This window comes from Cygnus atratus, chromosome 23 (genome assembly GCF_013377495.2).
Source record: "Cygnus atratus isolate AKBS03 ecotype Queensland, Australia chromosome 23, CAtr_DNAZoo_HiC_assembly, whole genome shotgun sequence".
Classification (NCBI taxonomy): domain Eukaryota; kingdom Metazoa; phylum Chordata; class Aves; order Anseriformes; family Anatidae; genus Cygnus; species Cygnus atratus.
Window position 1 is genome coordinate 62,585 of NC_066384.1, and position 17,710 is coordinate 80,294.

General features: G+C 41.9%; 1 protein-coding gene across 2 annotated transcripts in view; it reads right to left on the reverse strand.

Moving 5' to 3' along the window:
* Positions 1 to 17,710, reverse strand: part of MAN1C1 (mannosidase alpha class 1C member 1) — a 45,229-nt gene that overhangs the window by 18,025 nt on the left and 9,494 nt on the right. For both annotated transcript variants that reach the window (XM_035562209.2, XM_050715220.1), the window contains exons 3-5: positions 17,393 to 17,489; positions 2,671 to 2,786; positions 144 to 224 (exon numbers count right to left, since the gene is read on the reverse strand). In XM_035562209.2, the coding sequence (XP_035418102.1) occupies positions 144 to 224; positions 2,671 to 2,786; positions 17,393 to 17,489 (294 nt within the window). The remainder of the gene's footprint in view (positions 1 to 143; positions 225 to 2,670; positions 2,787 to 17,392; positions 17,490 to 17,710) is intronic.

Consider the following 17,710-nt stretch of genomic DNA (forward strand, 5'->3'; position numbering starts at 1 on the left):
AGGTAATTATGTGAGGCAGTTAAAAGAACATTAGTGGCATTTCAATACACATACAAATTATAGGTTTAGACTATGGCTATATAGGCTGATGGGATACTCTGATACACAGAGCAAAGTTGCTGGAGAATGCTGCTGAAACAAACCTCTTCTCCAGTTAAGTAGTACGCTGCCAACAGTCCTCCAATATAGCGGATGTTCACCTCAAACAAGGACGCTTCTCCATTCTGAAAACACAAAATGATATAATTGACTGCAAAGTCTGCACGCACAAATGGCAGCTAAGGCGAACAGATTGTAGGCAGACGCTTATGTCTCCCAGTTCTCACTAACACTGTAACACACTTCTTCATCTAAGATCTCAAAGCACTTTATTTGCTCTACAGTGACAGGTGGAGCCTGAAGGGAAGAGAAATATCGAAATTGCCCATTTATCACAAGCTAACAATACGTAAATCAGTTAGGGCAGCTGTACTGTCCATCATTTCAACCCTGTCTTGAGTTACGCCTTGCAAAAATCTGTGAGTTAGTTTAGGGAAAAAAATGCCCTCTGAAATGTTTTATTTAAAGAAAAAATGGTACAGCCACAAGGAAAAAATATTTTCTCCATTTTTTGTGAAGAGATTACTGCATTAGATAGATGAAATGCACTTCCTGCGTGAGGTACTTTCTGTCATTCAAGGACTCACCCTAGTTTGCAGGAACAGAAATGACCACAGCCTGGTGTATGTCATAGGCATGTTTATGAAGAAACAAACTGCATGATGTATGCATGCCCCACCAACAGAGACAGCAGACATAGATGAATATGGTTCGTTGAATCACTCAAGAACCCACTCACCTGGAAATGATTTTGCTCTGCCTACTCAGCTGATGATCAGCAAATGTCAAAATGATTGCATTGAAAATGTGCCAGTGAATCTGTCTGATAAATGATTCCTACCCTCATGCAAACGCATAAAGCCGCAAAACAGAAAGATCTTCCACCAACACAACACTTCCGGTGAGCAGGGGAAAGTGGACCTGAACCTCTGCACTAGCCTCTCATTTCCAAATATCTGCAGGTTACAAATCAGAGCAAATACTTTATTGAGATAATGACTGAAATAGCATTAGGCAGAGCAGAGCATCCAGTTCCAAACAGAGCTTGTGCATCTTGGGAGTTCCTGCCTCACTCTTCCGGACTGTCAGAGTCTTTTGTACAGAGCCATTTTTAAATTCATTTCCCCTCTTTTCTGCCTCTGCTGTGCATTCTGACACCACCTATCAATCCATAGCATTCATTCTTGTCTATGCAGATCAATCTGTTCTGCAGGCCAAGATTAAAAGCTTTTATGAAATCCAAATAAATTATTTCCCAGTTGATTTTGTCCCTTGTTTATCAATTAGTAATGTGCTGAGAGCATTCAGCAAATTTATCAGATATGGTCTTCCTTTTATGAATATATGAATGCTAGCCATGCCCTCCCAAATGATGTTTTTCCACAAAGGTAGCTGCATTCGTTTTTCTCATGAGGAGAACCATTTTTCATGACAGACAAGTAGGCTGGCATTACAAAATAAAAGTTTGAACTGCACTCTGATTTTAACATTCTCTGTACACCACTGATGTGATCCCATCTGCTCTCCCATGAATCACAGAAAGGCTTGGGTTGGAAGGGATCTTGAAGATCATTTACCTCCAACACATCCCACTAGACCAGGTTTCCCAAAGCCCGATCCAACCTGGCCTTGAACATTTCCAGGGATAGGGCAGACAACACTTTTTTGGGTGTCCTGTTCCAGTGCCTCACCACCCTCATAGGCAAGAATTTCTTCCTCAAATCTAATCTGGATCTACCACATTTCAGTTTAAAGTCATTACCTCTTGTCCTATCACTACACTCCCTGACAAAGATTCCCCCTCCTGCTTTCTTGTAGGCCTCCTTTATGTACTGACAGGGACAGCATCCTTCATTTGATAGCACTGCAAAGCATGTGTTGTGCCGGAGTCCCATCAAATCTAACATTATCTCTAAGAAAAAGTGGCTAGGAAACCTTCAAGGGCCACAGAGAATGACCATCTTTGGCCATTTTCAGAGATGACGCCCTTCCTTTCAAAGCTAGGCTCAATACGTGCTCCCACTTTGCTGCCAAGGCACTACATTTCCATTGCACAAGTCTCAGCAACAACTTTGCATACCAGCAAAGGACCCAATGAAGGAGATCAGTGTTTTTAATCTTAACCTACAGCATGTAAAAAGAAAACTTGCTTCATCTTAGACAGACATTTTACCAGGATGAAGCAAAACTTGTTCTTTCATGAAAAGAAATTCTGCAGAGTATCCAACAAGTACAGTTGTTTGTACAACTGAGACCAAAATACAAAAACAAAACATTAAGCACTGAATTTCATTTTCAGTCAGACATTGAGTTTGATCCAGTGATCCCTGCCTGGAAGCCTTTGCTATGTATAGGGAGAAGATTGGGCGAATCATCGCAGCAGTCCCTTTGGCCTTAAAAAATAAATTAATTAATTAATTAAAAAATCAGTGAGTTGAGTGTTTCTTCCCCTGCATTCTTCATATATCCCCTCCTCAAATGATTCTTAGAGAAGACTTTGTAACTGGAACTGGCAAAACATGCACTGAGCATTTCTCTGATACATACAGACGTTGCCAGAAACTGACTTACCACATTCAAGTCAAAGCTCCTCTCCACCCATTTTTTTGCTTCTTGGAATTCCTCCTCGAGTTCCATGATGTACAGAGTATCTAAGGCATCTACCACTGTAGCTCCTCGAAGACCTCCTGCAAAAAGAACAGTGTGATGAAGCTCCATTTGTGCAGTCGTTTTTACCTCCAAAATAATCTGCAGGAGCTGAGACAGACAGTAGCTTCCAGTCCCAGTAATGGGGATTTCTGGATGGGATCCAGACTAGCCACTTTTTCTGATATCTTCTGACAGAACTAGTGAGCTCCACTACCCAAAACATGTTGCTTTGGAGAGGCACAATTTTCAAAGGCCTGATAATGTTCTGAAAAATACCCCCAAAGAACAGCTCAAGGTCTGCACTTTAGAACACCAGTCATGACTGCAATCCTTGGCCTTGTTTTCCAGTTCTTATCTTGGCCAAAATGTTTACACGATTGCACCCCCTAATCTTTGCTCATCTGCAAACCCAAATTCAGCCTCTTTCTAATCCAGTTACAAGCACAGCCCTCTTCTGATGGAAAAGAATTTTATTTTTATTGTGCAAGAGCATCTAAGAAAGGACTTCGATCAATTCTCTCCTGATGTCGCGCTTGTTATCTGGGCCACAAAGTACTTTTGCTCCACTTCATGATCCAGGCTTTCCTATTGCCAGCATACACACAAAACACAGTCTCAGCTGGCGGCAAAGAGACCAGTAACTAATCTCAATGAATCTTAAACAGAGAGTGGGTGACTTTGGGGATGGCTCCCTTCCTTTGGCTAGCAAAACAAAGAGTCCCTATGAGCATGCCCACTGTTCTCCAGCTGATGGCAATGGGACACATGCAGACTAAGCAAATACCAACCAAGTATTTGGACCTACTATGTCATCCATGTAAAAAAATGTATGCCAAGCTCTGTCTTATGCAAATACTTTAAGAGAGATTCCAATGAGACAGAATGACATGACGTGCACACTGAGAAAACTATACGGGGTATACAGACAGTCTTGGAGCAGTTAAGAGCAAATGAAACCAGAGATATTAACAACTCTGGGTTTGGAATATCCCAGTGCCAGAGTTTTATTTCTGTTAGGGTTCACTAAAAGTATTCCTAGCACTGGAAAGCAAAGGGTACAAAGCAAAACCCTTGGTGCTTAAATTGCAAAGGCAATCACCTTCCTAGGTCTTCCCTCTGTGGATGTAACACAGGAGGGACATAGGTGTGAAGCTTCCTTTGTATCACCGTCAGGAAGCTTAACACCAGCCCCCCCCCCACTGCTCAGTTGCAGCCACATTCCTACCCATGTCCCAACAGTCAGACCTCTGGCAGCAAAGATACTTGGATGAGCTGCTTGGATGAGCTGCAGGAGAAACTGCTTGTACCAGCTCTGTCTCTCCCTTTCAGCGTAACTGCAGAGACTCATACATGAGCTTATGCCCAGGGGCTTTCCTAAGACATACTTCTATTTGGCTCAAGTCAGTTCCTTCTTCTCACTATCTGACTTTAAAATACTACCCCAAATTCTCCAAGCTTTCCCAGCCTTTTATTGCATGCTCAGAGTGGGTTGGCACTTTTGTAATACCTTCAGTGTTACTTCAATTGTAGTTTTGCTTAAGAGAGGAAACCCAGCTGGATGTGCTGTCAAGGAACTACTGCAGAGGAGAGAGGAAGGCAAAGGTGAGTCATGTGTCATGAACTTTAAGACTTTGGCCTTTTCTTATTAAGAAAAAAAAGTGACTGTGTCTGATGTACACGATACCCTTACCCCACAGAAGTGCTCAGATCCACCAATTTCTTGCAGGGCTCATTTATGCTTTCAGCATTCGTCTTGCATAAGAAAGACATCCTGCCTTATTTTGTTGATGTTACAAGACTGCAGTTTTTACTTTTCAGCCAGTCAGCACATCATCTCTTTAACAAAAACCCAACCAAGACTTTACTGCTCAGCTACAGATTGCTGGCTTTCAGATGCTGTCTGCATCAAAAACAGGGACTGTGGAAAAGAGATGAAGGCAGTCTCTAGAAATCCATTTATTCTTAACAGGCTTGCAGAATGTTCATCTCACTGAAGCTACCTCTCAAAGTGCAATAGATGGAATCAAATAGCCACTAGATCAACTGGTGTGTTGTAAAAACAGCCAAGCTGAGGTTTGTACAGCATGTTTTCCAAAAGCAGTGACCACGAAAAACAACATCGCTGCAGCCAGAGCTGTTTTTATCAACTTTAATGATTCTTCAGTATTAATGATCATGTAATTTTTTTATACACTTTCCTATTAGCAAGGAGAAATACACCAGTTCAGAGTAACACAGACAAGCAAAATATTTTAAAAGAGAAGGAAGTGCCTGAGGCACAGCCCATTACTGTGATATTCCGAGAGTAACGCTAAAGGGGTTGATTTAATTTGATGATATAATCCACAAAGCCTTTCATAATCTGCAGAGAGACAATGAAAAAAGTTGCATCTTCTAACTGAAACAAAGACAAGGAGACAATAAAGTTACAATTTTCTGGAATGATTAATTGAAATGAAAATTATTGCCTGAATTTATAGAGCCTTTTACACTTTTAGCAAGTCAGGCCTTTAAATACATGAAATGCACCAGAGGATTAGGAACATGCTTGAATCTTCATTATGGCATATAGCTCAGAGTTACTTAGCTTTCCTCCACTGTATTTGACAAAGTGGGGGCAAACCGCGCTTCCCTGCTGGCTTGTCTTTGTATCATTTCAAAATTAAACAGTCCCCTAAACACTCTTTATCTGAAGAACTGCAGGTTGTTTTGTACATCGGTTTTGTCACTGTTTCCTTTCTTCTGTACCAGCTTTGAAACAATTGCATGTCTGACTTTTTTTTTTTTCCTGCAGCTAAGGTCTATAGCAATAGCAAGAGCTACAGTGTCACCTTCAGCTGTCTCATGAGAAGATACAAAGGAACCTCCCTCCCCTCCACAGCCATGCAGAGAGCAAACCAGGCATCAAGACTTTGCTGCTGTGTCCCTGTCACATGCCAGCACAGAGAGGACACCTAAGAATCACAGAATCAAAGAATGGTTTGGTTTGGAAGGAAGCTTGACGATCATCTAACTCCAACCCCCATGCCATGGGCAGGGACGCCACCTACTAGCTCAGGTTGGCCAAGGCCCCATCCAGCCTGGCCCTGAACACCTCCAGGGATGGGGCATCCACAGCTTCTCTGGGCAACCTGTTCCAGTGCCTCACTACCCTTACAGTGAAGAATTTCCTCCTAATGTCTAGTCTAAATCTATCCTCATTTAGTTTAAGACCATCCCCCCCTGTCATATCATCATCTACCCGAGTAAAGAGTCCTTCTCCATCTTTTTTAAAAGACCCCTTTAAGTATTGAAAGGTTGCAATGAGGTCTCCCCGGAGTGTTCTCTTCTCTAGGATGAACATCCCCAGCTCTCTCAGCCTTAGAAAAAGACCCAGACCTTCCTGTACACACTGGTTATTTTGCTACAAAAGAATCTCCATCCCTTTCAGGTTTCTGCTTGGACTTTGTTTCATTGGATCATGACAGCGCTCATGACACAACCTCCAATGGCGATGATTACACTCAGCTGTCAAAAGATAGTGCTATACACATCCCAGCATGTTTACTAGAACACAGCCATTTATAAAGATAGTGATATTTGCTTGACATGCCGATTATTTTGAGAGATGTTAAAAAGAAACACCCTTCCAGGTCTATGCATTATAACGCGATGGATATAATCAAAAGGAAAGCAGCTTCAACAGGAAAAGGAATCAAAACCCACTCTGTCACTTTTGACTCTTGCTGACACTTCCCTCTCTAAATTACTGGTTTCAGCCTCATTGAAATCCTCAAACAAAAACCTTCTGAAAGTGTCTGAACGACTCCGCGTCTGAGTTTTTTCCTGTTTCCACAAATCTAAGACCCTGTGTGCTAACAAATTTCCTCCACTGATCCTGCTGCAAAACTGGCTTGGAGTGGAGCTACACTTTGCTTGCAAGAGGCAAGGTCACTTCTTAGCTGATGGCCAGAATCGATGGTGTGTCTACTGGACACTGCTCTGAGGTCCTCTCCAGCTACTATACTGCCCCATAAGAGTGCATGACCATTCTGATTGGGAAAAGGAACCCTCTGCTGGAACCAGGGAGAAAAACTGGGACCTCAGGCAGAACGCAGTGATGCTTGTCTAGGGACCATGGCATTTTTAACTGATGGACTTCACGGCAGCTCTTGTGAGAGCAAGCAGCAGGGCCTCTGCCAGGTGTTTCATCTGTGAGGGAATGCAGCACGCCAGAAGCAACAGCTCATGGCAGCAATACAAAAGCTCATTTCCTTGGCCCCTCACGCTGAAGGAGGCCCTGTACCACCCTATCCTAAGCCACAAGTGTATTTGCTCTTTTGTGCATTAGAAGAATGGAGACATCCATGTAGGCAACAAGGCTGCTCTGTTCCTATTTCCACCCACACAGGGCAACTATCATCCCTCTACTCACTTGTGAGTGCTGCCACAGAAATCACTAACAAATGTTACATTAATTAACATAATGCTTGTGAAAGGTACTGAATGGAGAGTGCCACAGAGAGAAGAATGCATTGTACACACACTGAAACACCCACAGCCTCTGTGGGAATGTGCTTTAATGTCCGTCTGAAGGAACAAGAACATTCAAGTGACACTATCTTAGTGGGGCCTTCATTGGAATTGATGTAAGTTCTGTCTCCAAAAACCACAGATAAAGCCCACAGTGGCTCATTCTAGTCTGAGTTAAATGAGCTGCACGGAACATCTCATGATCCTCTGTTCCCCTTCTATCCCTGACTCGTTTCTGATGCCTTATAGCTTGCGTGTTTGTTAAAGCCACTTACAGTAAGAGTTTACAAGACAAAGCATATTTCCAAAAGACTCACTATGAGGTTTAACGTGTGCTCACTGGACCAGAAGGGAAATATTCTGGAAGTCATATATCAACCTCAACAACCAAAGAAACGAACACGTACAAAAGTCTGCCATACCACTGCAGCACTGACTCAAAGCCAGGTTCCTCCCCACAGCTGAGGGACAGCCATCGTGGAACACACAGCTGCACACAGGGCAGCCGAGAAGGGTGGACACTGCAGCCTGAGGCTCCTCTGACCCCAACAAAGAGATTTGTGTTGATTAAAAATGAGCCTATGAACTATGGCCAAGAAGCAACAGATGTGTGGTCCCCATCACATGCTGAATGAGGACTGTAAAGGGTAAAAAGCTCCAACTCAGGCAAGTAGGGAACCTGCAAGTATCAGATGGGTCCCTTGGCACATGTACAGGTTACACACATTTGCACGTCATCCCCTACAGGGTCCCAGCAAACCAGTGTGTAGATGAAAAAAAGCAACAACTTCCGTCTCAGTGTATGGTTTAAAGGGAGGACACAAGGGCTGGTCAAAGGTGGAGAATATCTAGCCTACCACCTGCCAAACATGTAAAGGCTAATTAAGGCTTGAAAAGAACTGCAAAGCACCAAGCTGGAACTAAGTATAACTCTGGTAACAATCACAACTGCTGCTGCATCTGTCGACCTCCTTTTAGCTACCCATTACCAGCAAATCAAACCCACCAATTTACGCAGAAACAGGCCAATCAAACATACCAGCATCAGATACACAATGAAACTGCACATTTGACCATGAGTAGAGTAATAAGGGTTTACATCTGACTTAGTGAAGCTTTCATAAGCCACTAATTCAACACATGAAATTCAAATGCAGCCAACGCTTTGCAACTGCTCACATTTACAAACCAAGGGACTGCCACTGGTCATACTGGGATAGGACACTGGTCCATGCATTGCTTATACAGCACAGCAGAGGTCCTCCATTATAAAGGGCCCAGTGGACAGGATTACGTTTTTTAAGAGGCAAGATGACCCATCGAACAAAAGACAAAGATTTTACACCAAAGAACCCTCTTTTATCAGCAGACCATTATATTATCCCTGCTTTCTCTCTCCTTCAGTCTCCGTGGAAGCTATACAGAACAGAAGACAGTCACTTCAGAGAAAGCCGCAACTTTTCATGTGGCTTCTTGCAGCCAAGGTCAAAAACCTCCAGCTTGAAAGAACCTCTGTCTCCATCTTCTGCACCCTACAGGCAGACAACAGCAAGCTGAAATGCACAGCACTTTGTAGATTTCTCTACAGGTTCAGCAACTATATGACTGAGCGACTGAAGAAAAGGACAGAAGCGGGGAGGGAAGAGGAGGGGGACAGAACTAGACTGTAAAAAAAAGAAAAATGAAAACCAAAGAGAGTGCAGAACACTTGCAAGAGCATCCAGGATATTTTCAATGTGTTCCCTTGGCACCAGAAAATAGATTGAGGTTTTCACTGTGCTCAGAAAACGGTTCATCTTCCCTTGCTCTGCTGCTCCTCTGTCAGTTCAAACTGCTAAGTGCTGCCTGTAACTGAGCCAATCTATCAGCCTTCTGGGTCATGGAGCCTGAGCCACATGTCATCTTTTCAGCCTATCCAGCTGCTATCCAAAGTAAGCCCCATCACACTCCTTCCAGTGGGAACAGGGCCTGGGGGGGTCCATCAAGCTGCTTGAATAAGTTGTCAGTGACTCACCAACAAAAGAGACAAACGATAGGCAACAGAGTGGCTCAACGGTAACAAAGCATGATTTATTTACTTTCATCCTATATCAGAGAGTTTTTATTAAGAAGAATGGAGAATAGCAGGCCCAAGGATAAGGGACAGTTGGTACAGCAGCTTACAGTTCAGGATCTCTCTCCAGAATTGCACAGAACACCCTTGCATGCTCTCTATATGAGCTCACACAGGTGAACCAAGCCCTCTCTCCTTCTGGCTTTTCCAGCTCCATTCCTACCAAATCCAAACAGCTCTCCTACCTAATGGACATCACTTTTCAGTTGCAATTTTGGGGGTCAAAGAGCACCTACAGACAAAATATATATATATATATATATATATATATATATATATATATATTTGTGGAAAGCTACTCAGGCTCTAGGAAACCTGAATATGAAAACCAACGACAAACATCCTTGGGGTGAGGTATTTATGGGCTGGGGATCTACCTGTTCAAGACCTTTTGCTACCAGACTTACTACATAGAAGCACCCACTTCTCTCAAAAGTTAAACAAGTGTCCTAGCCTGAGGACATATTCAGCCTCCATAGCTCAGCAACTGTTTCATTTTCTAGACAAAGTGGAGCAGCTGTGATGGGAGGGAAAGAGAGTGTCACCTTCACTCACTCCCCTCTTCCCAAAATAGCCAACCTAGAGCATCACAGGCCAGATATGCAACTTGAAGAACTCCCAGCTGCTAGGCTGCCTGTCCCTTAAGAGTTGTTACAAAAGCTGTAAAACTGATGCTTCAGCAAATTAGCAGCTAAGATTGGGGTCTTTAATAGTCCTGCTCATCAGGATGGAGAAATGCTTTTTACTAATGGTTTTGCCTAACTCCCACGTCTACTTTGTGTCTGAGGATCCAGTAAGCATGATAGCTTGTATATGTGTGATCTAAAGTACTGCCGCCCTGCTGCAAAAGCCAAACATACATCGCACACAACAAGGTAGTCTCTCTCAACTCTCACCAGCTTTGCTGTCTAAATGCATGGGTATAATGCTAAATGTAATGTGTGCCTAGATGCACTGACTTTGCAATACTGGAAAAGGAGCAAGGGTTCCCAAGCAGCATAAGACAAGTATCTTCACCAGCTTTTAAACATTATCTCCCTTGAATAAAATTCTTCTTTGTGCCATTTAGCAAGGTGGGGATCAGGCTCTTCTCCCAAGCACCAAGTGATAAGACAAGGGGAAATGGCCTCAGCTGCCCACCACAAGTTTACAACTGAAAGACAAGAGTAAAAGGTGAAGGAATTTAGATCAGTGCAATGTAAACCTAGATCAAAAATGAAAGGTCTTGTCTCCCACTGTCTTTGTCAAAACACATTTGTCAAAACAAAAATTAGTGCTGAAATCTTGTTTGGAATAAAAATTAGGAAGCAGTTTCTACAAAACATGATGAACTTGTTAACTGCTCACACAAAACACTCCAATTGTTACTAGCTATTTATCTTCACCTCTTAGAGAACAAGTGACACAGGGCAAAACAAGAACTGAAAACACTGAGATCCCTTCTCATTTTGCTGGTAGTGAAGGCTTCAAAAGATTGAACTGGCTTTGATTAAAATCAGTGTCTTGATAAAACACAAGTTGGAAAAGCATGCGTCTCTGAGTGCTCCTGTCTTGTTTTTTTCTGGTTCTTTTTCTCATTGATACTGCTTGGAGATGGATTTATAATAACAAGTTCCTTTCACGGGAACTTCTAACAGCAGCTAGAGAGCTCTTTGACTGCCACCTCAGGTGCTGGGCTCAATTGGACACGGAAGGCTTTCTGTCTCAGAGTTAGTCCCTTCAACCATCCAGTCTTGCCTATCAAGCCAAACATTTTCCAAACGGCTGCTTCCTTCATCATCAGTGATTTAGCTAAGAAACTATCAAGCAGTCAGGAAATGTGCCCACCTCAATCAGAAGCAACAGGCGGTGATGTATGAATATTTAACATGGGAAAGGTAATTGGATGAAAATACTAATTTAACAGCATTCTGGCCACCCGAAGAGAAATGGTAACCTCCAATTGTGCAATCACTTGGTGCAAATTTTCTGTTCTGCCTGAGTCTGTTTCCCTATGATCTCAAAATTACAAAACCCTGGAGTCTTTTTGTGTGGTTAAAATAATGATAATAATAGTAATAATTGCTGTCTGAATTTGTGTGCTGAATTATTTCTGCTGCCTACTGCGCATTACATTATGCAGTTGTCTTCACGGGCTTTTAAAAGAGAAAAATATACTGTAATGAAGATGTTGCTGGAACACTGTTACTCTCTGGCATCTTTTTTTTTAATGTGTAATGTTACCCAGTTGAATATTATTTTCAGAGGAAGGGCATTTTAGCTTTACATCGGCTTTTGCTGTCACTGAAATGTGTAGCAATGAACTTGATTCCTGTCAGCACGAATTAGTGAATCAAGATATCCTACTGTTATCAAAGATGTTGGAGATTGGTTGCATAATCCGTATTAGAGCTGACATTTATCCCTGCTACTTCCCCCCCTCCCCCGCCTTCCACCTGCCTAATATCCCTCTTTCTAGACACCAAGGTTGTCGTTACTACTGCAAGAGACCTATTCCTGCTCTGCTTTCTACTTGGGTCATGCAAAGAATGGTGGCTTCCTTCAAATTGCTGTGTCAAACATTAGCTCAAACATCAGAGTTCCACTGAATCCTAAACCTCACACAGAGAGATTTAAACTTACTACAGTGGTGCCGTGTAAGCTTGAAATGCTCATTTGGAAAGTTTAAATTGGAAAAAAAAATGTTAATGTCACATATGGTGTCCTGTGGGCTTGTTCAAACACCTTTGCTATTAAAGCCCTTATTCTCGTGCTGAGCTAGACCAGATCAGCTTCATTGTGTGAGCAATTCTTGAAAATGTTTGATTCGAACCAAACGGATTTGTCTCCCTTCAGCTGAGACTTACATCTTAGAAAATAAAAGAACAAACTCAGAAAATTCAGTGGGGAACAGTCTTGGCCTAAGATGCAAAGCACAGGCGCACCTTCCAGCGTCTGTATGTTTGCATCTGCAGCCTCTGTGCAGCTCTTTAGATACGAGGACAGCTACAAAGACCCGACAGTGAGGATTTGGTCTAGGCCTGTATTTAGCAGGAAACCGAGCAAAATTCACATCATCTCAGTGTAAAACCATTAATCATCCTCTGCTCCCTTGCGAATTTCATGAACTTTCCACTGACCCTGAGCAGAGTTTTGAGTTTAATGAGACCTAAAAGTAGGAGTGTGTCTTGGAATTTGTTAGAACTACTGTTCACAGCAAAATGGAAGAGAAGGGAATAAAAAATTAGGAAAAACAGCCACTAAAGTAGCACATGAAAACACTAGAAGAAAAACTAGAAGAAAAAAAAATCCTGTTGAGTTATGATTAGAGAGCATTCTATAGAACCTCTTTTCAAGATGCTGAGGAACACCGAGGAAAAGAACATCACATCATTGTGGAGGAAGCAAGACATGAGTGAGCAGCCCTGCTACCGTGTACACAGGGGAATGATCCAGGCTGCGACTGGATTTTTGGTTTTCCTTTTTCACTCTCCAGGGGGATGTATTAAAAAAAAATACAGTGAGCTTGTCTTTAGGCATTTTTTTTAATGCCCCCTCTATATATGTTGTTTGTGCCTCGCTCCAGACACTAATTATGCTGAAATAATTGTCTAATCTTCAGAGTTATTGAGCGTGTGATTAAGAGGCAGCCAACTGATCCTTCTCTAGACTATGGAGACATTGGTGGCAACTTCACAGCAAAGGCCGTTTGGAGGTTTGGCACATCCAGCTGGCTAGAACTAACATCTAGTATCCACTCCAAGTATCTTAATGGCACCACTCTGTGCTGACTGGATTATAAGGAGGAATATTCAGAGTTCAATACCAAACTTGAAGCCCCTGACTACACAGATACCTCTGCTTTGGAAAGAATGTGTCTTTCAGAAACGCTGAGGGCAATTTGTCTTCTAGCCACAATTTGCAGTCAGATGCTTTATGTAATTTCTGCTGCAGACACAAACCCACCTGCACACATGCGCTACTAGAAACTATATTAGGAAGCAGAGCAAGTTAAAAACACTTAAAAGATGCATTTTCAGTTATTTGTTAAATATGTTGGAAGTGTCTTGAGACTCCTGACTTTATCTTTATCCTCCTGTATTTAGTTTTCCTCATTTATTCAGAGGAGATGAGTAGCTATAAACTGTGCAGTAGAAAACCCACTTACGTTCTTTGTTTTAATTCACTCTTATTCCATTCTTGAAGCTTCTGAAGAGATTAGACAAGTTCAGAACTGGCTTTGCTGTGTTAGATTCCACATTTAGAACTTAACTGCTTTATCATATTTTTTCTTGTGCTATTGCTGAAGTTTCTTGCCACTTTTGTTATGTATCTCATTGGATATTCATCTGGATTACAGTTGGATTTTGACAATTTTTTATTTACCTTCTGGAGTTTAAATTTCAAATGGCTCCTGCTGCAGAAATTCATTTCCTATAATTTTGCCAGGTATTTGTTTCTGACATTATCATCTTTTTCATCTGTGGTGCCTTTTGGGACAAACGAAGTCTCTCACCTCTCTTAATCAGTAGTTGTTACGTCATCCCATAGGACATCAACTTTCAGATTTTTCACTGTTTTCAAGGGTGGATCTGTGTTCAGAGTGTTGTGGTAAGCATTTTTTTTTTTTTATAATTTTATTATATATTTTTTTCTTTATAATTTTAAAAAATACTCTCTTTCAGCCTCTCAGGATTGTTCTTGTATCTTTTTGGAATTTTTTGCAAGTTCAAGAAAATCCCTTAGCTTTTGCTTGAGGCTTCAGTGTGAAAAACTGGGAGGATTTTTTGGACTTACTGAAATTGTTCCTCCTTCTTGTGATTGTTCCTCCTTCTTGTTTTATTCTCAAAAAAAATCTACTGCACCCTTACACCTCATACGCAGCCCCCAAAAGAAAAATGAGAAAAAGATCAGTGCAGGAAAGTGACAGTGTTTCAAGAGAAAGTTCTAAAGGCAAAGGTTGTTTCCATACTTATTTCAACATGCTCAGAATATCCTTGCTCTGAAACAAACATGCAGTTAAGAACACCTGAGTTAGGCCTAATTCTAGCCACAGTGCTTTTATTTGAACACACGATTATATAGGAATACAATTTCTTCAAAGAGCTGAAGGATGGAAAAGTACAAATTATGTGAACACTGCAATGCAGAGTGGTCCAAGATCACAGTCTTCTAGGTGATGGTCTTCACAGCAGCCATGATTTGTCTGTCTTGCATCTTGATTTCCAAACTCAAATCTGTGCTGTGTTCTGCAAGCAAGAGCAGATAATTCAGGAATGAAGAAAGTAAGGATCAGGCTTTTCTCTGTAAATGAGAGTAGAGAGCTTTCACTGACTTCACTGAGGCCCTCTTCAATCATCTGGAGGTGGAAGTTGCCTTCAGGCATTAAAATTAACACCTTTTGACTAGGCTAGAACATTCCTTCTCTCTTGGCAGGCTGCAACCTGGTTGCTACGGGAACCAGCATTTTTAATTTCCTGATTTTTGTGTACATCCAAAATTGTAACTGTGATGTGCTCTGTCACTAAGGTAGCTTTGGGGGGTTTGCAGGGAGTCAAACCATCAAAAAGCATTTTATGTATCACTTCTTTTCCTCCGTATCACTTTGGTGCATCTCCAAGGGGCATCTTTGCGAGACTTTTTGGGGACCTGCAGTTCTCACTCATCTTAGTGAGTAATCACAGAATGAAAAACAAACAGTGAGAGGTCATTTACTTCATTACATTACCCTTAAGCCACCCATAAGGTATCCAAAGTTGGAAAGTCACTACAGGTATTCTACTTCGGTGCTTTACAGTTTTAAAGCTTGTGCTGGTGTCTGACCCTGCTCTCCTGAAGAACGTTAAGCTGTGACTTCTTGGTCGCTCCCCATGGATATGTAGAATGGTTTGTCATCTTATACACTGCAGTATCTCTGTGTCTTTGAAAACTGTTGCCAAGTTCTCTTCATTTTTATCCGCTCAAGGGTTAGCAACCCCAGACCTTTCCAGCTTAATTGTAGGTCACATTCTATGGCCTTCTCCTCAGTTGCTCCCCTCCAAACTCTCCAGATGAGCCAAATGTTTCTTGAAGTGGACTCTGTGTCCTAGCTGAGTCTCTGCCAGTGTGGAGAATGGGAGCATGTGTAAAACACGTGCTAGTTACCCATCCAGAGGTGAGATTTGTTTCTTTTTCAACATTACAACATTGTTGACTTGAGCTGAATTTGTGATCTGCCATAGTCGCAGTATCAAGGAAGGAGGAAAAGCCTATTAAGAAGCTGAAATGTACCATGTAGTTTCTCTTCCACAATTGTCTGCAAATTCTTGTGCTCCAAACCATTTTCCTTAAGAGTGCTCACAGACATGCTACAAGCAAGCCTAAGTTCTGCCAACTGTTTTATCACAATAAATGCATTTAAAAGCTTTCAGCATTTTTGTCTGTTTACAGGCATGCTCCTTGAGGAATTCTAACAAGCTTGCCAGAATGGAAAAGTTGCAAAATGCTTAACTACGTTCTGAAGTTAATGCAAATTCTTAAGTAAGAAATCGGTATTCTTGGGGTGGGCAAAGAAGAAGGCAAAAGAAGAACAAACCCAAATCATTGCTCCTGACGAAAGTGTGAACGGGTAAGAGCAGTGGCTGGTCATATGCAGCCTGTGCTATTACAATGCATGCTTCCCCAACTGCTTCCTCCAGACCCCAACAATTGTTAATGCAACTTCCGTGCAACTTACAGATACTGCAAACAGTTAACTCTTCCGATACTTCTGCACGAACTAAAGAGACAAGTGCCTTATCCATGGCAATTAAAGGATTTGATAGTGGTGCCACAAGCAGAACCCTAAGGTTTCTCCCAGTGCTGTGGTTAAACTGCAAGCCTGTCTGTCCTCTGCCATCTCCATCAGGGCTAGCTGCACTTGCAATTCAGAGGCCAAACAGGGCTGCTGCTCCTTAAGATTATGGCCATCCTACAGGATATATGATGCTATTTCCACCTTCAAACACCCACTCTCTCACACATCTCAAGTTCCCCAAAGCTAATGAGGCTTCCACAGGAGGCTGCATGTCATAAAAACTGATTAAGAGAAGTGCACTTCTGACCCAGAGAGTGCAAAAACAGGAATGGGAATGTTTCTTCCTACTATAGTAGTCGAATCCCTTTACCCCAAGGAAATAAAGTTCACAGATAATTTGCTCACTAAAAAACTCTATTCCAGTCTACTCTGGATGAGGGAATCTAGGAAAATCTCTGCAAAACAGTCCGGGGGAAAGAAGCCAAAAGAACCCTGTATAGCAAACTTTCTCCAAAGAGGGGGGGAAAGGGCTGCTAAAGCAGATTCTGCTTGCCTTCCTCCATATTCTGCACCTTCTCACTGTGGCACAACCTGTGCAGGGAAGGCAAGACTAGGGCAGAGTAAGCAGAGAAGGGAAATATTTTGAATGCAAATGAAGAAAAAGACAATTTATATTCCTCTGCTCATTTTGATGCGATACATGTTGACGTTTTGGAATAGCATTGAAATTATCTACGTGGCTCACATACTTAAAAAAGGTAATCTGTTAAAGAGTAAAATTACGCAAGCAAGTAACCACATAGTATAAAAGAAACTTTAATATTCATTCACTCGTTCAATATTTCATGGAATTTACATCCTGCTCAACAGCGGAGCAATGTGAGAGAAAATGCTCAGTTTGGTCCTGACATGTATAAGCTTAAACAAACAGCAGCATTGTCAGGTTGGGACTGACTTAATGTTTTAATAAAGACAATGCGTGGTTTTAGCATTGTTCCTGGACATGTTTGATGCTAGATCTGTACACAGAAGTGATAGAGTCTGGACATTCAAAGATGCCTGCAGGAACGAGATTCCCAGCAATAAGATATGGGTAGATAACTCCTAGGAGCTGTACTGCATGTATCACTTCATAAAAGTGGAAAGAAGATAGATCAAAGCTGTTGCTGATACCCTCACCGCACTGCATAGAAAGGAATTAACACAATAGCAGGCATGACCTTAAAAATGCAGTGAGTTTACATTGAAATTGATGCAGAACTCACCAAACATGTTACCAATGTGGCCATTCTTAGTCAGTGGTCGCAGCTCATTTTTTCCAAATGCATATTGTTTGTAGTTATCCCAAGCAAATTTCATCATCTGCAAAAAGAAAATTTGAATTAACGCACTTAATGGAACAAAAAGTTTTCTGAACTTCAGTTCTGGGAAGGGATGGTATTTTCCCAGTCACTGCTAAAACTGACGATCAATGGCCCATTAATTAAAAAAGCTTAATCTGCATGGAACACTGATGACTGGGACTGCATTGAGCACTTTGCTAAGGAGTTTCAAACCCAACGCTCCTGGTGCAAAACTTGGGA